This window comes from Trachurus japonicus, chromosome 16 (assembly GCF_045865225.1).
Source record: "Trachurus japonicus isolate A0001 chromosome 16, Traja_1.0".
NCBI lineage: Eukaryota > Metazoa > Chordata > Actinopteri > Carangiformes > Carangidae > Trachurus > Trachurus japonicus.
Window position 1 is genome coordinate 20,753,664 of NC_140922.1, and position 22,707 is coordinate 20,776,370.

Consider the following 22,707-nt stretch of genomic DNA (forward strand, 5'->3'; position numbering starts at 1 on the left):
CTTACCCTCTAATCAGATCTGTGGCTAATTTAAGTTGCTTATATAGTACATGATAATATATTTTTCTGTATATTTCATTAAGTCAACTTTTAACCTTTAAGTCTGCCTTGATCCCATGCCGTTTCAGTTTGTACTTGGCGTATACTGTTTAGTCTAGAGGAAAACAAGTCAATGTACTTTCCCATACTAGTGTACAAATAACATTTTGTTTGAGGGAATTGGAAAAACAAACACCATTACATAGCTAAAGTAAACAAAGACAAGGTATGACAAATGAGGACAATGTGTTAACTCAAACATAACCTCAGTCCTCCAGATGATGGGAGGCTAATGAGTCAAACACACATAAAGTATTAAGTTGATTAAAATGACAGTGAGAAAACCACAGTCGGTGAGTTAAGAACTATAGATTGACGACTTCTGTGATGTCTGCCCAAATTAATCTACAACTGACATAAAAATGGTAAGCACCATTAATGAACAACAAAGAGTGAACATAATAACATAAATAAAGCGTTAACATTGTTTTTGACTTAAAATTTAACAGGTTTCTGATGATGCAATTCGAGGAAAGAAGAACACCATGTGCGCTCTTAATCATTTTGACAGAGTGTGCGTGGGCTGGGCTGTTTTTCTACCTGCTCTTTTCTGCTCTCTTCGACCACTGGGAGGTATCAAGTTTCACCTCCGCTGCTGACATGTTCTGAAGACGCGCACAAACACATGCCGCTTACATAAGTGTCAAAACTGTCTGTCCATCTGCGTTTTCTCCCACCCCTGACATGGACACACAATACTCATCCTGCATTTGTGTGTGTTCTTTTCTTTCTGAAAGCAGGGAGGATAATGTGGTCTGAAAGGCCTAAAAATAAATTAAGATGTCTTAACGAAGGAAAACTTAACCCCTGTAATCATAATGAATCTGTATTTATCCAGTGTGTGTGTGTGTACGTATTGCTTGTAGAAAGGAAATAAGGTATAATCCAGAGGAAGTATCTGTAAAACAGGGATGTGTTGGGAACTGCCATAAATCCTTATCCAAGTCACATTTCTCTCCCTCACTCCCTCTCTTAAGTGTGTACTCACACAGACAGACACACACACACACACACACACACACACACACACACACACACACACACACACACACACACACACACACACACACACACACACACACACACACACTTAAGTTTCAGCTTGTTGTGAAGTTAATGACTCGTTTTCTGCTGGTTTCCTGTTGTTTAAACGGAGCCAAATCAAAACGCTAGACTTATTGACACACACAGCCAGGTATGTGGGCAGGAAGTCTCCCTCCTCTCCCTTTTTTACTCCTTCCTGGATTAAATCACTTCTATACACAAACACTAAGAGACCACAAAAACATCATAAATAAGCAGACCGACAGATAATTAGCATTCTCACATTTGTGATGTTACTACAAAAGGTTCTTGCTTATACTGTATATAGACAGAAAGCACTGTATCAGAATAACTATTATTTGATGAAGAGTAGAGACATTTAACCTTGTGTGTACTTAAAAACAAAAAGTCAGTTTACCTGTGATCAGTGCAACAAAGGTGACTGTTGTGTTTTCCAAATAAAACTAATTGCATGTACTGTATGGGGCAATAAAACAACACCTGAACACCAGAGATTTCTCAGAGTTTGTCTGGATTGTGTCTCCAACTCTCCATGTAGTTTGAATGTGACTGTGGAACTTCATAAAGGTGGAAGAGGGTTCAAGAGCACAACATAACAGCATGAACATAAACTGAAACAGTTGCAGCAGTACTTGGGGGCAGACGAGGAGCCATACTGTACTACCAATGATAGAAGGCACAGTGGTTGTCTTCAAAAAATTATGCCACGCACAATTTGCTATTTTACGCAACTTCACACTGAAAAACAGACGGCCAAGTGCTTCTGATTTGGCACAGGATAATCTGTGGAAACTGGTGTTTCAGACAGTGTGATGGACGCTGCCTTATGTCAACCTCTAGAGGCTAATCTCAAATATATTTGACAACACACATGCAAAAAAAAACAAAAAAACATAACCAAATAGTGGAAGCAGCAAGGACCACAAGAGAAATGTTTCCAGGAGACACTAAAAAGTGAAGTACACAGTCAGGACATGTTTGTTACTGTCACAGTGACTCATGAAATAACTGAAGTTCACTATCTGTCAGTGTTGTTTTCTTTAAACATTCAAGAGACCTGCTGTTAACCCTGCAGCATTTCAGCAGATATGAGGTTTTATGTATTTGTACAAGTTGCAACATCAACCATGTCACATATTAGAGACAGTTTTATTGATATTGAATCAATGATGTTAAACAATCATTGATTTAAAAAAACTATTTTTATTGCATAGTCGTGGCTTTAGTGTTGGTGGTCACGTTGGCTGTTATATCACTCAGAATAAAGTGTGTTATGCTGAGGTGCCTGTCAGTCAGCATGGTGGTCACATGTTTAATGTGTTCAACAGCAGTGACACACATGAAGCAAGTGTACACACAGGTCACATCTGCTTGATACTGTTTGGTAAGAAAGATACACATGTAAAAACTTGGGTAGTCAAATAGAGCTACACACTGGTGTGTTTATAAGACACAAGTGTGTTGTATGTGGTGTTGATTATGATGTTCCCTGTGCTTGTGATGACTAACCCGGGTCAGTTTGTTGTACGTGTTGTTATTCTATCTGTGTGGTTGAATAATGTTTTCAATCAAAGACTGAGAGTCAAAACACAAGCAGGAACCCTCAAAGCCTAATTTACTTTACTTGCTGAATCATCAGATGAAGGAAAAAGAGAAGAGAAAAGGAGAGGTGAACTGTTGACAAGTCCCGCCAGTGTGGCAGGTTATCGCGGCAAACCCATCTTACTCACTGCTCTTTTCCCGCCTCTCTTACCTCCCCCTTCCACTGCCCTCGGGGAGCTGTCGCCCTTTCCACCTGGTGTTGCAGTGAAACATTAGCCCTGGCCCGATACCTTAAACCTTGAGGTGCGTGAGTGCGTGTGTGTAAACTAATGAAGGCATGTCTTCAACAACAAAACAGAGTCTCAACATTGTGCAGTCACGCTACTGATGCATGTGTCCTGCCGTAACCCAGGGAGGTTTGATATAACCCTGTCACTCCTCGTGACTAATAAAGATGACTCACACGTGTGCACACAAAGATACACACACACACACACAGACCGCACACAAGTGCAACTGTCTTGGAGCCATTTGTTTGGATAGAAACAGTCACTACACTCAGGAGAGACGGAGACAGACAGAAAGTTTATCATCAACAAACTATATCAACAGTCACAGCGTCACTCTGCCGGGCCGTTGCACCACACTGCTAACACTTAGAGGTGACATCAATACAAGGGAGCTTAAGTAATCTAATCTTGACTCACTGTTTTGTTCTGACTGGAAAAACTTGTCCATTATTACTCTTTCAGGATCAAGTTAAAAATCAATCCAATGAAGTTAAAAGTACTTTAACACAAGTAATGGCACATTCAGACACAAGGCTGCTAGCAGAACACACACACAGGTGAGAGAGAGTGTTCCTGTAAAAGCATCTGGTCATCCTTGTGGGACATTTTGATCATTGGGTGAATCTTATTTTGAAGTTGTGCTCACTCTGGGTTCACCTGTTTGTTGTGTTTACATCAAGCGGATCAGGGCCAGAGTTGATAAATACCTCTATATGTGTGAATGCCAGCAGAAACCTTTTCCATTCCCATTGATAGTCCACGTTTCTGGCAAAGTATTGGACCAGTGGAAAGGGGGTTTAATTTGCTCTAAAATAATATTGTGTATTCTTTTTCTCCTTTTTATTACATTTTCAGTTCCAGTGATGCTATCTCTAAAAGTGGCATACAGGACAAAGGGAATTTCAGCTACAGCCTTTAGGTGAACAAATGCTTTCTTGAAACAGTTTCATAATTAGTCACATCATGTTAAGAAAAAGGGCATGCTTGTTTAAACTGCTATTTCTCCAAATGTTGTACAAGAGGGAACAAGCTACCATCAAATTGTTGGATGGATAATGGAAAGTGGCATTCTGGGAGTGGCATGTAATACAAACAACTGGGTCAAGAGCCAGCTTTGACCCCTGTGATTTGTGAATATGATGCATGAATATTTTCCCTATGAATCACCAAAGTGCTTTGACCAGGTGCATACTTAAAAATGTGTGATGTGATAAAAATGTTCTCTTCACTTTGTACATCATAGTGGGTGCCTCTAAATTTGGACTAATAATGTGCTGAGAAGTTCAGAGACCACCCAGAGACAAGCCCCAACTCTTCTGCCCTTTGTGTTTATGTGCTGATCATTTCAGAGTAAAATTCCTCCTGGGCAAGAGAAAAGAGACAATATTCACATAATAGCTCTTTCTCTGACATCTGTCCGTAACAACTAAAGACAATATAAAACAAAACATGTCAAATAATTATAGAACATTAAATGAAATCAGATGCGGCAATAACAATGTTTTTGCAGCACAGACAAGGTTGAACAGGTTGAAATTTTAAAACAAGACTGAAAAAACAATGCTGTGCTGCTTTAGTGTCTTCAAGAAAGAGCAAATTCATGTTATTGGTGCAACTGACTATACAGCAATTTATATAGCAATTTTTGAGGTTCATATCTTAATGGGTTAAACCAATGAAGCAGTAATATAAAGCAGGACAGCATGGTAATCAACCACTAAAATGGAGATTAACTGGGGAGTCCAAGGTTTTCAGAGGTCATGCTGTAGGTCGAAGGTCATTGAGCAAGTCAGCTGATGGGATCACACAGATTAATCACCTGTTGACCTATCCCAAATTTGCATTCTTGTGGGATCACAGCTGTAAAAACTCCACATCTGTTGTAACTGGAGTTGCCCTCAATATTACATAAACTTAAATACTTTGAGGAGCACTGCCTTTTACAGTTACGTTCAACCCTTATTTCTTTCCATTAATAATATATAAATGATGGAAATTGTAATTTAAAAAATGCTTGAATAAAACATGCGAGTCTCTCAGGCATGTGAGCAAGTGTCTCTTTGGGAGAAGGACCTCCACGGCCTGAGATTGAAAGGGTTTACAAAGGTCAGGAGTGCGTAACCACCAGAGAGACCAACCTACTACCATGAGGGAAACCACAGAGGCTGTGAGGGTCACTCAATGCTCAGCCAACTGCAATCACCAACCCTTTCCTGGTAACACAGTGGCTTACACCCACCCCCAACTCAACTAACCCTACAGTTCAACGGTAATATTTCCACAATCCGCTCCTCTGCAACCAATCCCCAACGCACGTACTGTAACTATTCTTTTTCAGGCGCTTCTTTATCTTTGCTCCCTGTGGTTCAAACACACTTAATCCTCAGGAACAGTTGTGGGAAAGTCAGCCATATATTATGGCAAACTACAAAACAACTGTGAAAAATCCTCTGACCATGCACTCGCTCTATAACAGCTTTATTCCACCGTAACAGGATTTTCTCCATACATCATTACATAAAGACTGTACTTCATTATGTGATTTTAATTGATAGAGGCAGAGAGAAAAGAGTGAAAAAATATGGTCTATGTTGGCAGACGAGGCCAAATTAACCATTTTATTGAAATAATTATGCTACTGATTGTTAGAATTAGGCATGGCAGAAAACAATCAGTTAGAACAACTTGGAGAAATGAGTTACTATGTCATTCAAAGGAGAGTATATTTAATGCAGTTTTCCTCTGCAGTGTTTGCATTGTTCTCCTGCAGGTCCTGTGTGTGAAAAAAAACAGTTTGTCTTTCATAATGACCTCAATCTTAAGAAACACATAATTGATTTTCTTCCAGCAGTTAATCTACAGATGCCTGAATAAGGGTCAGAGAAGTCCTGATTTACCATTACTGTAGATTTGATAAGTGTGAACAAGCTTTCAATGATGGGAGATTTGGGCATTCAACCATTACAGTAACAGAGCTTTAAACTCAAGTAAGTGTGGCACAAGTCAAAGTGTTCGAACAAGCTGTTGTATGGTCATGAAGTTGAGAAATTAACTTCTTTTTTTAATGTCCCCAGAGCATGCTGTTTGGTTCATTTCTGAGTAAATTGCTAATATAGACTTGACACTTAGATTTGTTTAACTTGTTGACCTAAGTTGGGGCATTTGTCCATTTTTTGTGAGGATAATATCCACTGCTTCATGACTCTTAGTTTCTGACCAGTACAATTGTATTTTCCTATGAAAGACTGCAGTGTAAGGTATCACCGGTCGTAAAACTCAAGAGATTATCTACTGAGGAACAGCAGGGACTGCTCTTTCACTCTACTCTTTATGGAGGGTATTTTAAATTTCATGAGCATTCTTTGAACTTTAATGTTGTCAAGAGTGACCCATAATTTCTGATCTTGACTGATACTACACCAGTAATACTTTCTTTCACTTCCCGCATTATCTTGGCTTGTACATTGCCTCCACTTCAAGCCTTTTTTTCCACCAGGTGAATTAACTCACTCAGCAGTAATGGTATCTGGTTGCACAGAAAGGCAAAGACCAAGTAATTATTACCCCATACCCGTCAGCAGAAAATAACACATAAGTTCAGAGAGGGGTGCAATTTCTTTTAGCTGTGATGCAAATGAAGGAGGAAGGAATTTTCTGGGGCTCCTGACTGCTACCAAAAGTGTTGCAACTATGTTTTTTTAAGAGTGTGAGTTAAAATATGTATGGCCTTGTAAGGCAAAGTGAGAAATATCGAATAAAAATATCTATAATTGTCATTTACTCCACTATTTTATTGTCCATATTGTACCTAAAGAAAAGGGGTGCTCGTGTGATCAACTGAGAAAGTTGGTAGCACCAGTGCAACCAGTGAAAGAGACTGTAGCCTTGTTGCTTTTATGTGTGTGTGCTGATAAGCAAGGCCAGAGGCGTTTGACCCCTCATGACCTCTTCAGTGTTGGTGGCATTAAGGAGTTCACAAAGAGAAATGTATTAGCCTGCCGTGTGTGTGTGTGTGTGTGTGTGTGTGTGTGTGTGTGTGTGTGTGGGGGGGGGGGGTCAGCCAGATAAGCTCTAACCTCACACATACCTGCACAAGGCTCCTGCCTGTCTTATCGTCTCAGGTGAACTTTAAATGGGTAAACTAGGGGCTAATGGTGAGAACCTACAGTAATAGTCATCTGTGAGGCTGACTCACAACCTCACACCCACAGAGCTTCACCTTCCACCTTGAGTTCAGGTTCAGGTTTGCTTGAGAATAACAGTGTGAAATTTAGTGATGCCAAATGTTAAAATAGCAGAGTCCAAATTTAACTTTAAGAGCGAGTTAAAAACTTGACGACCACTTTCATAAACCCTCTACTGTAGGTAATTATAGTCAACATGTAAAATCGGGTTAAGGTTTCTGATCTTTAAAAATCTTGGTCAGCAGTTACAGCTTGATGAGTGAGACCAGGCGCGTCAAATTAAGGCTGCAGTATAGATTTGGAAATTGGTAGACCTCCAGGAGGAGACTCAAGTAGTTTGTTGAAAACAACAAAAACAATGGGATCAGAGAAACAGCTGTCAGGAGACATCAACATGAAGTTGGTAAACTCTCATAAAGCTGGAAAGGGATCTGAAAATATTTCAGAGCATTTAGGGATACCAGCACCAACTGTGAAGACCATTATCCAGAAATCTGAAAGTATGGATGAACTGTGACTCTACCAAGAAGTGGAAGACTGAGAAAAATAACTGAAACAGCTGCGAGAAAGCTTTCTCAAGAGCCACGTAAGAATCCAACAGCTTAGAATAAAAAGCACACAAACTTTTAGACACACGGGATCACACTTGCTGTGCTAAAGAGAAAGTGAACAAATTAGAAGAGTGTCCTAATAAGACCCAAGCTGAATTAGTTGGTCACAATTCACACAAATACACGTGTGGCAAGAAAAGAATTCTTCACATGAGGAGAAGAACATCATTCAATAGATGCACTGTACAGATGTTTTGTGGGTTCAGGCCTGCATCTGGTGCAAGAGCTCTACATAAAGTGAAAGGAAGAATGAAGAAGGACCTTCAGACAGTCAGCCATACAATCTGGCAGACTTTGAAAAAATATGACATGAAGAATGAGCTAAAATTACACACAAGAGGATACAAAAAAGGTTGGAGTAGGTCATAGAGGCAAAGTGAGGACGTGCAGAGAACATTTCATGAGGTGGGAGACAAACAAGCATCAGCTTCTTTTTATACACTCTTGAACCATTTTTGTTACTTTTGATAATGAAGGCACATTTTTTCTAACTGAAGGAGAAATATTGTATAAATGAAAATAAATGTAAAAGGAACGAAAGTCTAACTTGTTTTGTGGTTTCAGAGGATGGAGTTAAAAAACTTTCTACTCAAATGAAATAGAACAAGAAAAGCATCGTGTGGCAAACTGATATGGTTACAATCTCCACATTAAGTGAAGAATTGAGGGAAAAAATGGGTGATGCAGAGAAGACAAAGAGCTCAATATAGGCTAATCCTATAAATTGTAAAAGTGGTGGAAAACACTGTTAACTCACCTTCAAGCATTAATCTGATACACACTCAAACACAGAACTCTTGATATGCCTCCATCATCTCTTAAAGGTCTCTGACAGACAGAGGCTATCTCAGGACTCAATGCTTTAAAAAAGCTTCCCTCAACGAAAAATACTGTTTGTTTATGTTTCTCACATACACACTGTTGCAACACACTTACTCTTTCGCACCCACAGACACGCTCACTTATACAGTGGGTGTGTTTTTTGGCTTGTCCAAAGCCCTGGCTTCACTCCCAGACCCCAAACTGCACCCCAGTCGTAGCTGCAGCAGCCAAATGGGTCAGACCACTAGATGTGTACTGGTATTGATTTCACACAACCAACATCGCCGTGTGTGTTTGAATGTGTGTTTAAGTAACAGAGGCCAGAAACTGAGCAACCACACACACATACACAGAGACTCACACAAAAGGGTAGCCAGACAGTTTATGTAAACAAGATTCTATGACGTGATACCCCTGCATGTGGCCGGCTTGTGTGGGAGTGTGTGAGTGTGTTACTGCATGCCTGGTCTCTTTGTGCCTCCCATGACCATTTGCCACAAAGTGTTAAGATTTTGGCCGGATCAGTGTCACTGAGTTTGAATTTCTATTGAACACTGAAAAAAACAACTGGAGACAGGGAAAGAGACCTCTACTCCAGGCTAAACAATTCCCGAAACAGCAAGGCAACACATGCACATACACACACGCGCACACATACAGAGATAAGCATCTGAGTCAGTGTTAAAGTAAACACAGCAGTATCACTCCTCAATTCAAGGCCTCTTCAGAAGTAACTTAAAAGGGAGGATTTAAAGGAACGGTTAAGCCTTCAACTATAGAAGAAGAAATGACCTGTCACCCACACCTGAGCAGACAAAGACCTGAGAGATAAAAACAAACAGGTAAAAAGATGATAAATGAAGAGACAGAGACAAAAAAAAGTACTGGAATAAAAAAATTAAATAAAAAAAAAAAGTCAGTGAGAAACAAGTCACCAGTGCCCACAAAATTTTAAGAGAAACTACAACAAAAACAGGGACACTTGAGCTCCATTCAGTATGTATGGAAAAGTGTTGAAATGATTGCCACACAGTAAAACAAAGAAGCAGTGAAAAGAGATGAATTCTTGTTTATTCTACAAAATGGTCTGGGCTAAAATCATTGGTACTGTAACCCGGAGAAGTGCTTCTAAATAATGCTTGTAGTAAAGTTTCAATCAGATCATTGTCTGTCAATTAGAGCTACAGGTGTCTTAAGTCATATCATTCAACCTATTTCAATAGAAATAGCTCAATGTGGTGATTTGTTTCACTGAACATGGTCAAGACAGAAAAAAGCAGAGTTGTTTGAGGAGATGTGGAAAAACATAGTTGCCAAGCAAGGTCAAGGGTAGTTAAGGATACAGCAGCTCAATGTTCACCCAACCACAGTTGTTAATATTATTAAGATGTTTAAAGTCCATGGCAATTTTAAAATGAGAGGATTATCCAGTTTAACATCCTGCAACGTATCACAGAGCTCTGTCTCAATCACTCTCACAATAGAAAAATGACCAAAACTATCCATCTAAAAGCGCCCAAGAAGTTGAGAGGAAAACAGTGGACCATTATGAAGTGGCCTGCTACGAGTCCTGATGTTATTCCAACTGAACATCTGTGGAACGAGCTGAGACGCTGAAATTGAAAAGAGCTAAAAAGGCACCCATCAAACCCAAAAGAATTGCAGCAATTCGCTCCAGAAGAATGGGAATGGAGTGAAGTGTGTGGAGAGAAATGGAGAGGCAGTGTGAGAGAAAGAGATCTACTAAGTGTGTCAGAGTGATCCAAAGAGACGTAATTGCTGTGTCTCAAACTGGACTCTTCAGTCAGCACACTTGCACGCAGTCCACTGTTTTCACAGTATACTCAATGGTGATGTGTGTGAATTCAGACAGAGACATTGTTGTCGCAAATCACACACTGCACTCCCCAGAAATTACTGTTGCCATGTGAGACGACAATAAGTCTTTTGCCAAAATATCTGCTGGCTGCTTTTCTCACTTGACTTGAGATTGAACATTTTACTTTCCTATATGCGTACCCTGCATTATGTGACATTAGAAATCAGCACAGACAACACGTCCTCCTTCCTCTGCTGTCATTTTCACATGTTTGAAAATACGTTGGTGGTCGCCTCCCTTCCACTTCCTGCCTTCCTGCCTTCCTGCCTCGCCAAGTCGGCGATTATTGAGAGCAAGAAGTGTCCATTATTTTACACTCAAATTTGTCTTCTCTTAGAGTGTACCATGCAGGTAATCATAGTGCATTGCATGTTGCCATAGTGAACGCACTTATGCTTTCTTTGAATACAGAAAATGTAAGCATGGAGATATACATGAACTGAGACACGGAAACTGATTCACACAGCAACTGATTTATACAAGTACAAACTTTTCAATCCAGCACTTCAGGCTGCATGTGAGTGGTGAGTGATTCTATGAATTCTGATATTTAAATACACAAATCTTTAAATGCAGATGGATGTACAGTGACCTGAATAAAAGTCTTGTTCACCCTGATTTACATTTTATATTTAAGTCTATAGTGTGACTGTTGACCTACATGAAGCAGTTACATGAAATCTATTGATTGCTGCAGCACATGGATCTCATCCGCTTAGAGCGATCTCACTGCTAACAAAATGACTTTAATCTGCAACATCAAAAGATGTGCATTCATACATGGGAACCAGACCAACGTAATTCATCAGAGAAAAAGCGTTGCCGCGTTCAGGTTAACTACCCACTGCCCTGAAAAAGATACACTTTCATAATCATCCGCATATGGATGGAAGTGAATCTATATCCATCCTGTGATAAGCTTGCTTTCTAGAGACAAGTGCTCTCTCTCCCTCACTAAATCTTACACACACACACACACACACACACACACACATAATCACATGGAGCTGAAATATCTTATCTGTACTTACCCTAAAATATGCATACTGTCATTTAATTCCAGGAAAAAGGCATACTTAAAAATAAGAGGTTACTATCAGCAACAGTAATAACATGCTTCAGTATACTGTACCAATGCATACACAAACATCTTTTTTCTAAATCACACAATAATACCTAGAGATTTAAGGCAGAAATGTGACCCAAACTCATTTTCATATGAATCCCTTCATAGCGTATTATCGTGGCATCAATTCTATATTTATTCACCACCCCTGACGTGCACTGCCATAATTAATCATACTCAAATTCCAGGACAGATTATCTTTCATACAGTAACAGATTAAGTTTGCATCATTTCTTATCTTTTGTGCAATGTCAGAGGTCAAATCCTTTGCATTATGTGCATGTTTTAAATTTTTTTTCTGTTGTAGGGAGGGGTGGAGTAGGGGGTGATATTTAATCCTCATCAAGAATGTGCATGTTCAGCTTTTAAATCTATGTCTGTTGGTCACTGTACATGTTTTGGAGGAACAGCTTGATCATGACATGTGTGCGGGAGAAAATATCACGCATTCAGATAGTTTTGCAGGCAGTTCTCCTTGAACTTGTCTATTAATCCCAAATTTGAGATGTTTAACCTTGTAAAGTGATGTCCTGATGAAGAACAGTTGGGAGGCAGAAGGACAAAGGAGAGATTTAGAAAAGAACGTATCAATGGTGTCACTTCAATACTTTTGTATAGCTGACAGGAGAACTTAGTTTGAAAAAGCTCAGATAGGATTTACTGTATTTCTCTCAAGCAGTACTTTTTTAAAAGTCTGACTATCAAAGTGACTTAGTTCCATTATGGATTTACTGTATTTCTCTCAAGCAGTACTTTTTTAAAAGTCTGACTATCAAAGTGACTTAGTTCCATTATGTTCTATTATGTCAGAGCATCATCCAAGATAATGGTGGCAATATGTTCAAACTCACAGAAATACACAGTGGCTTCAGTAAGTATTCATTTTCTGCACACTATGTTGTGTTGAAGATCTGTAAAAATGGAATATGTCTACAATTATTAGATTTAGCTGCAATCTCTCTTTTACAAAAGTATCCACACCTTCCATTAAATACTTGCATATTGGCCATGCCATTCTTCCTGGCAGATCCGCTGTCAGATTGGATTAAAAAGGTCCGTCATCCACCATCTCTACATGCACGACAGTCCAGCATTTGCTGATTGTATACTATGGGTCAACATTGTGTTGGAAGGTGAACCATCACCCTAGTCTGAGGTCTGTATTTGACTGAAATTCATTTTTCCCTAATTTCTAACCAGTCTCCCTGTCCCTGTTAGTGAGAAGCCCTGGTTAGCCAGGTGATGAGCAGTGCCTACCTTTTGCCAGATAGCAGGGTTGGAAATTAGCACCCGCCACTGGCCAAATGCAGGTACATTTATTAAACACAAACACCCCCCTCCCATCACTTGACTCACTATACCATAAACGTACAATAACAAGAGCACATAAGATCATCCATGATCCAACACACCCAGCCAACCGCCTGTTTCAACTGTTGCCCTCTTTGCAGGCGCTTTACTGTAGGTCCATATCAACAACAACCTGGTTCAAAAACATCTGTTTCCCACTGCCATCGGGTTACTGAACTCCACTCATCTCCAAACCCAGTCTATAGTCTGTATGTAAAATGTCTGATGTTGATATTGTTTATGTATGTTAAATGTATAGTCTGATGATGTTTGGTGCCACACAGTACTATGTGCCACTATGCTGTGCCGAAAGCAAATTCTGCCGACTTGTTGTGCAGTCTTTAATAAATGAAATGAAATGAAATTTGTGGCGGGTGAATTTGATCAGCCCACAAGCCACTGTGGCGGGTTGAAAAAAATCGATATTGTCACGGACATGTAACGATATGAAATGACGGCGCTTGCCAGAGTGTGAGAGACGATCGTCCGTGTCAGCCGACTGGTTAGTGCATGTGTGTGTATCTGTGTCTGTGGCTGCGTTGTCACTGCTGACCTCCAAGCAGCTGTTGTTGTTGATGTTTAGCGCTACCTGGAGCAACAACAACAGTCGCTGCAGCTCCACTGAGAGCTGGATTTAGACATGACGCACATGAGACAGACACACGGACCGACTGCGCAGAAGTCTCGGACATCATTAAACTTCTCACACTGTTGAAAAAAACTACAGTTGTGTTGTGTGACGGCAGATACAGAAGAAGCAGGTATTTATTTAAACTTAGAGAGGGAGCGAGGTGAGCCGGGTGAGGGAGGGAGGGAGGTGGGGCTGATAGAAAATAGGCAGATAAGCTATTTTATTTTTGACTAATTATCAACTTATGGATAGTGGAATAAGTATTGTGCTGTGGAGCTAATGTGATATAATCATACAGTGAGATTTTGATATCATGACATGTCTTACAATACTGCAATAAATAGCATGGGCTTGTTATTGAGGTATATTGTGAGATTTTGTTATCGTTACATCCCTATAGAGCACAAAGAGCAGAAAAGTAATGGGACACAGTTAATCTACAGTACAATTAAACATGGATGAAGAAATAGAGCATTGTCTAAATAAATATTTTTATGTGGTGGTACTGTTGACTTTTCTTTTAAAGCCAAGACAAATTACAAATTACACAAAAGTACACTTGCAAAATGGTGGCTGGTAAAAACATTGAGTGGCTGGTAGAATTAAGAGTCCGCCAGCCACTGTGGCTGGTGGAAGAAAAAGTTAATTTCCAACCCTGCAGATACAGTAGGCCAAAATGTTTGGGGAAAGGACCAATGGCTACATGTTCTTATCTAGACAGAGATTTTTTTTTTTTGAAAGCTTTGAAACGTCTACAGTACAATTCAAGTGGGCTGTCAGATGCATTTTACTCCGCGTGGCTTCTGTCTAATCACTCTACCATTAAGACCTAATTGAACATGTAACCATTATGTTTCTGTTGAAGCAGCATAGAAATGTGTATTCATTTCTCTATGTAATGCGCTGCTGCCTGTAATGAGCGCCGCTGGTGGCCAATTACTAAGGCGGGCCTGATACAAAAGCAGCAGTCCCCCCGCTGGTTCTTCCTTTGCGCTCCCATCGTCACCTCCACGTCACTTCCAGGTCAGAGGTTGTCCGTCCTCGACAGTCCAACCAATAGGCCACAGCTCCTGATTAGGTCCCCCTTCCCCTTCTTGTATGAATGGAGTCTGATTCGTGTTTTTTTAACTGATTGTTTAATAAAATGATTTTTTTTTTAAACTTGGAACCATGGCTCTTGCCTACGAGTAAAAACAAAGCTGTGTGTCTTAAGTGTTTGAAAGGAAAGTAATTCCCTGGGTGGCGTTGTTGAGCCCTTGGTTAGACTCTTAAAGCATATTTAGACCTGGTGTACTTGCATCTCCTATCCCACCACTGCCACAGTCATCACATTCACAACACTAACAATCAACAGACTCCAGAGTCCATTTCCTGCCTTACCTCTCCTTGAGAAAGTCCACCACTCGTTTGAAGTCATCGGCACAATACTCTCTCTTCATGTCCATCAATACACTGTCTGAGGCCGACTGCACAGGAACATGAAGAAAAGCGTAGACTCGTGGGTGATTCAATATCTTAGCCATTTCCTAATGACACACAGAGAAGAGAGGGAGAAAGAGAGGAAACAGGAAAAAAGGTTAAGGTTTTCATGTACGGAGAAAAGAGTGGTGAAATCACTGAAATGTATCTTTGTTCACATGTTATATATCAGAGTTCAAACGACAAAACAAATAACATATTCAAACCTTCTATCACCAAGAATAGAATAAAATGTATCTAATGTACCGTATTAATTTCAATAGTAGGATTGTATATACAGTATATCAATGTGGAGAAGGGACATTTTGAAAATCTTTACTTCGGGAAAACTGTAATTTTGATATTATCACTTAATATTCAAAGAGAACTCTTACAATAAATGTTAATTAACAGTTAGTCTGCCAGTGATGGTGGACAAAGCTAATGAGTATTGTAGCCATGGGAATCATTGAGGCCAAATTTACACACTGTGATTATTTATATGAGGCGATACAATTAGTGAATGCAACAGGGCCTGGTGTTTGGTAGCTGTTTGCTTTGAATGAAGTGAAGGTTCCATTAACATTCCTGCCTCTTTCTGCACTGGTTTCACCCTCAGACCTTCCAACAAACTGCCTCTCTCTCATACTTTTACTCCTCTTTTTTGTAATTGGAAAAAGAAAGGGAAAGAAGCTCAAGTCAAGGCTGCTCCAGTGGGAGTTCTTTATATCTGAAAAGTCAAGAGCTTTTACTGAAGCATGCAGGTCCACATCTTGGATCAAAATGGTGAGGGGGGGAGAAAAGTACATTAAGTCTGTAATTAAGGATGTCTGGCCACAAGGTACCGTGCTGTTTTCACTGGAGGAGTGATGCTCAGGGTACAGTACAGTATATGTTGGCTATAAAGCCTACAGTCTCTATAATACAGGTGTTATGTATATACAATAGCTCTGTGGTTCAAAATGGGGTGAATCTTTACTTATGGATTCACCTAAAAAGGGACATATCACAGATATTCTTCATGCTCTCACACTGAAGGAAAAGGCTGAAACACTTCACTTCTAGTAATTCCTTTATCGCCGTTCAAAGACCCTTTACAGCTCAAATGAAGAGAATACCTTGGACATAGCTGAAGGCTGAATTCACAGAGTTCTCTGGTAAACAACATAAATTGTATTATATCGAGAAATTCAGGCACACGTTCTATATAAAGTTTTATACACCAAATCAACCACATGTTTAATTTTAAGTAAACTGAAATCACAGATCTCATTTATTTCATCGGAAATATGTGCCATTTACTTGTTATTTTTACAGCAGCATCACAGATCTTTGAGTCGTGTCTTTTTTTGTCTCTTCCTCTTATACTTTACCAGAAAACAACTGCTAGTTGAGTGACACATTCTGTGTTTTTTTAATACACCACATCAATTAGAAGACTTGGCATTTTTTTGTTGTTTTTCTTTCATTCTTACTTTAATTTCCACAGTAAAAGAACTGGAGAGACTACAGATGTCAGATTTTTCTGATGGACATAATCAGGATGCTATCATTACCATGCTAATCACCACAAGAAGGAGAGAGAGAAAAAGAGAGGGGAGGAAGAAATGATTTAATGATTTCCTACAAGAATGTGCTGATTGCAGTCCGTCTTCTCAATTAAGATCTATTGTGGAATGTTCCCCACTTCATACACAGACACAAAAGCATACGTGTGCATGCACATGCACGCACATGCACACACAGACACAGCTCAGTTGCAGCACCACAGGGGGTTGACCACTGGAAGCCCCAAATTAGAAAGAATTAATTTGGTTGGAAAATGGAGCTTGATTGGTGACAGAAATCATCCTGCTACATGTGTGTCTATATGTGTGTGTGCGTGCGTGTGTGTGTGTGAGTGAGAGAGAGACAGAGAGACAGATAGAGAGAGAGAGAGAGAGAGAGAGAGAGAGACAAAAACGTAAAGGAACATGTATTTATGTGTTTTAAAAATGGTTAAAGGTGAAAGAAATGTGAACTGATGGTTCTTTCTAACTTACTCCCAGGCAAGATCATGCTCTGCTTTTTCAGTATAACGCTTTACTATGGATACGTTCATATGATGTTGTGAGGCCTTTTTTTATGAAAAGGTGGGATAACCACCTTTATATTTTGTACTTTGTCTTCAATAAAGACTTAAAAGGCAACATGCCACCACATCCCAGCACTTTATTAAACTGGTCACATTATTCCACATGTTCAAGTGATTACTTCATGCTCAATATTCCCTGGACTAAAACTGAGCTTAGAATAACTGCTTTGAGCTTTTCTGCTTTTTGAATGTAACTTTGTTTTCTAATGCCTTTTGGTCTGTTGTGTGTGTGTTTTTTTCCCCTTTCTGTATTTTTCTCCTGTGTTCTCGACATCATTAAACATTGGGACTTGCAGTGATTGCCCGAGACTAAATAAAGGTTCAAAGAAGGAAATGAAGACTGCACTTGTCATTAATACTGTAACAGTATCTCAGGACAGGGAATAGACCTGGTTTTCTAATATGGTGCATGCTTCTTTATTATACATGTGTGAGCTATCCATAAGGCTGATTAATGATAATCATCATGCAGAGGTCACAATCCGTACACCGAGATAAGTCCTTTGGAATTAACTAGTCTCTTTATGACGTGTGGTCTGACACTGTTGTTAATTTTTTGAAGATGTTACATTTATTGGATTGTGTCCGACTGTGTCTGACTCTGTGTGTGTGTATGACTGGATCTGTTACTGGATCTGTTTTGATGCCAAGTACAATGACTTTAACATGACACTCCAGCCTCATTAGATTCACTGTCAATAATAACTCCCCATTGACCACAACCGTAGCCCATAGATCACATTTGTGTGTGTGTGTGTGTGTGTTTGTGTGTGGATACAGTATATGAATGCGTGTTGAAAGGGTGAATGGGGTCTCAACAGATGGCATGCTGGTTTGAGTAGCAGGACACTGCTGATGGCAACTGGGGATTAATCTGTACGGGGAGGACTTTTCATTCACACAAGCCATTTATCATGCGTGTGCGTCTGTCTGACAGAGTGCGTCCCATCCTCCAGTGATTAAAAAGCACACTGATATGAATCTCTCTTGTTACCAATCCCTGTGGAGTTGAGGCCTTTTCAATGTTTGACTGCTGCTGACAGACAGTTTAGTGAGTCTGAAGTGAAAATGATGCTGCGATGAGGAAGATATCGCCCAGCAGTGCCGGGTGGCAAAAAATTAAAGTGCTGCTTTAATGCCTTTGCTCCTGGAGGGATGAACTATCCAGCTCAAAGCAAAATTCATGAGGTTTAAACGACCAATCAAGAACTGGTGGAAGTGTTTTTGTTTATATTAGTTTGTCTTTTCTGTTGTTGTTGTTGTTGTTGTTTGTCTGTTCTGACAGTGTTAAAAGCAGTGTAATATTGTTTCTCACACTCTCTCTCCACTTTTTTCTTCCCCCCACCAGGCCTATCTCTCTCATTCAAACAAACAGATACGCAATCCTTTCATCTTCAGTTGATCAGCTTAGATAGACACATAAACCAGACACATAACTGGCTTAGCTCAAAGGATCTGATATCTCCCTCCCAAAATCAGATAGGACTGAGAAGAACATATATGGAAAAAGGAGAGAGGAAGCAGATAAAAGGAGGTATGGCTCCAAGCAGCCTCAATGAGGAGATGACACCCTTACACACTTTCATACCACCTTCCTCTTCTTTGCAAAGACAAAAAAATGTGCTTTCACTCTGAGGTTGGTTCTGTACAAGCCTTTGAAAAATTCTGTGTGAAAGTTATTCTTTTGCTCGCTGCTCTGTTTCATGCCCTACCTTTTCATCAGTGTCTCCCACCTCCCTTTTTGTCTTTAGACCAGAAAACATGTATTCTGTGTGTGAGTTACAAATCCTATGTGCATTTGTGTGAAAAAGAAAAAAAGAAAAGTGATGAAGGCATAACTCCGGATTTGTTTGGATCAGGTAGTGCTGCTAGAAACTGAAAATATATTTTTGTAATTTAAGAATGAGAATCATGAAAAAGTATTGTCAAAAATAGGAAAATGTTATTTCAGGTTGCGTCGGACTCGGGACAATAATGTGACATCCTCACCTGTACTCAGAAATGTTCAAGTGCTATTTACTTTGAAGGAGTTAATTTAGACTGACTTCAGCACTGTCCAATGTTGAAGTGTTCCACTGTATATTCCAGTTCATATTTAAGAATAACCTAAAAAACAACATAATAAATGTTTAAATATGTATTTACTGATTTAATACCTACTATATGTATTGCATTTTTCTCAACAATCAATAGCACTCACATATACGGCGTTTGACTCACAGTATGGGGCAAGAAAAAAGAAGCCAAAACCTTCTACTTGATTGAATCATGTATGGCCAATGTGTAAAATTGAGGGCCTAGCTGAAAAGCATTGTGGAAACGCTAAAATAATTATTGCATCCAATTTGTTTTCTGCTTAGTGCCAGCTGGTTCCATGCTTATATCCATTTGCTCCTCTCTGAGCTCACATATACTGTACAGCTGAATGTCCAGTAAAGCTGCTGCGGTTTACATGTAAATGTTATGACAAATGTTTTCAAGGCTTCAGGCTGTGAAGACCCTCCGTATAAGCGGTGGAGGGACAGGGCACGGCATCTACGTAGGAATGTCTTTCTCACTTTCCTCAAGACAGTTCAACATTTCTTTTTCACTTCTGTCAGTTTCTCAGAAAACTTTGTCAGGCTCTTCATGTCAAAATCAGACACATCGTAGCGTTGTGTACATGCATGAATATATACAATTTAGTGCATCTACAGATAGACAGGTGATTGTACTACTCTAGGTGTACACATGTTGTGTGTGTGTGTGTGTGTGTGTGTGTGTGTGATTGCCTAGTTTTTTTGTGTGTGAAGATTACTGTACTGACTTTTGTGATGTTGAAAATATTTTGTTACAGCTTCACATTGGGCATGCAAACAATAATTCCTACTGTATTAGCTGGAACAAAATTAAAACCATAAACTACATTCCATAGTAGTGCACATTCAGTGTTAGACACGGTTAATACATTAGCATATTTGTATATAGCATTGAATAACGGCAATGTTGCACACAAAAACATTGTTGGATTCCCTAGAGTGCCAACACCCAGACAGATTGGGTGACAGTCTGGTTCAAGTGAAATTACTAAAGCAAACACAGAGTAAGTAGCACCCGACTGCATCCACACACGCTCACAGACATACACACAAACCCACACATAACAGAGTATTAACAGGGTTCACCCAGGGGAGTCTGTAGAGAAAATGATTCTACAAGCCGTTCCCAGGATAATAAGTCAGGTCCCTGTGTGTGTGCACACTGCCACACACAAACACAGTCGGTGGGAACTGTATTCAGAGGGAGAAAGGGAAACTGAGTTCCCTATGGCATTAACCATTTCAAACACTTCGGGCTGCCCCTGATTTTCCCTGGAGGGCATATCCAGCCTGCAGCACCTCAGTCAGTGTGAAAGTAGTGCACGGTAAAAGAGAACTTAAGTGTATGTATAGCATTTGAACGCCACACTGCACTGTGCTGTGCTGTGTGTATCCTCTGACTGATGTGAGCTGGGAATAAATTACACCACCTGAATGAGACAATCCAACCAAAAATACCCTCAAACCAAAACGCGTGAAAACACTCCATGGATAAATGTTTTTCTGCAACAAACAACAAATGAGTCAGTTTACTCAGTGCCAGCATCACTTCTACTCATTATTTTCGCCTCAACTAAACCACAAGAAAAGTCGCAACCCAAGATCGCTGCTGGAATTCCCAATTTCACATGTGCTGCTAGCATTTAAATCTCTTTCTCTTCCTTCTTTCAAAACTCATAATTCACCCCATAATTCAGAAAACATAATTCACTGCATTAAGTCAGGAGTCATAATTTAGAGGCACATCAGAATGGCTTTTCCGTGGGCATTCACTCGGTGTCGGGTCCCTCGCACAATGCTACATTAGGCTTCTAATGTGAAGAGGCTCCCAAAGGGTTCATTAAAATGAAAATGGTCTGAGAGGGTGTGTCTAAGTGTGTGCCCATACAGCTGTGCTTGTGTGCACATCTGAGTGTGAAGGTGAGAGATCTGTGTGGGTATGTTTCCCGAGTGTGGGTGTATTCATGCATGTGAATGCTTGTGTCCGCTTGTGTGAATGAAAAATATCAGACGATCCAGAGGATGGAGTTTTCGCTCTGTTGCGGGTATTTGGTAGTTTGTCACAGCTCCAGAGGCCCAGTGGGGGTCCAGGAGACTGTCAAACACCTCTCACTGTGTCAGGAATGTAAACAGCTAGAAGGAAAAATCAAGTGGAAAAAATATTTAAAAAATATAAATAATAAAAAAAGGAAATACATTAATGAAAAAATAATAATACAGATTATATTCCCATGGGGAAATATTTACTTTTTACAATGAAATCCTTGTGAACAGTTACACTGACCTCTCTCTTTCTAATTATTAATTAATTTCTATCTTTAATGGATGCACTTTAAGGACATTCTTTAAGTCACATTAGATGCAAAACACTAATTCACAATTCATCTTTTTGCAAAATGGCATTCTGAATTTCCTTGAATGTGCTCTTTGTAGCTGTATGAAAACAATAATCAAAGATGACGGAGAGATATACATATTTAGTTTCTCTATAGAATTTGATATTGAAATGACTTGCTATGAGTGACAAAAGCTGAGCATAATGTCAAGTGAAATCCTCTCTCGTTTGCAGCTCTACAGTCATCACGCCTCTGTTTCACAGAGCGATCTGTGGGGAGTGTGAATGGCATATCTGATGCATCTCCGGTAAAACCGAGATGAGCTCCAGGGAGGATGTTTAATGGACAACTGCTATTTCATTCATCTCAGCCTGACCGACTGCTACGTATGAGGAGGCTACTTTCACACCTCATTTACTAGGTCTGCTAGCATGGTAGATTCAATCACGCACCAAGACTCGTGTGAGTGCATGCACACATATTTGCGTGCCCGCACACACACACACCTTATATAATCAGATGACCTAGTGTTGTATTTTTGACAGCTGCTTAAGTGATTTATCTACGGGAAGAGTGACAGACAAATGGACAGACGGACGACAGACAGAAGAAAGTCGACAAAAAATAAGGGCTGATCTCAAAAACAAGATTTTAAGTGTGAGGGAAAAAAATGTCAGCAAAGTGGAGAACAAAGAAGTAGCATTGTTAGAGGAAGTACTCAAAAAGGAACCACTGAAGGCACGATGCAATCAACTAAAATGTCAGAGACAAGTGGCCCATGAGAGGCGACTGGGCCTCTAACTGCTCCAATCAGCAAATGGTGCTATGAAGCTGTCTACATCTGTCAGGAAAAACAGGCTGCAAATAGTGAGAAATCGTGTGGTCTTGTGTGACACAGGAAGACAAGAACGAAAGCCTTGATGTGAGTGAGCGAGTGTGTGTATGTGTGTGTGTGTGTGTGTGTGTGTGTGTGTGTGTGTGTGTGTGTGTGTGTGTGTGTGTGTGTGTGTGTGTGTGTGTGTGTGTGTGTGAGAAAAGAGGATGATCTCTTAGGGGGAAGTGGAGAGGTTGCTTGGCCTTTTCAGCTTCAATCACAGCCATTG

The 22,707-nt window shown here is 39.9% G+C and overlaps 1 protein-coding gene across 1 annotated transcript in view; it reads right to left on the bottom strand.

The window, feature by feature from the left end:
* cdkal1 (CDK5 regulatory subunit associated protein 1-like 1) overlaps window positions 1-22,707 on the bottom strand; it is a 238,762-nt gene that overhangs the window by 73,318 nt on the left and 142,737 nt on the right. The window contains exon 10 of the mRNA XM_085802473.1: window positions 14,979-15,124. Within this exon, the coding sequence (XP_085658599.1) occupies window positions 14,979-15,124 (146 nt within the window). The remainder of the gene's footprint in view (window positions 1-14,978; window positions 15,125-22,707) is intronic.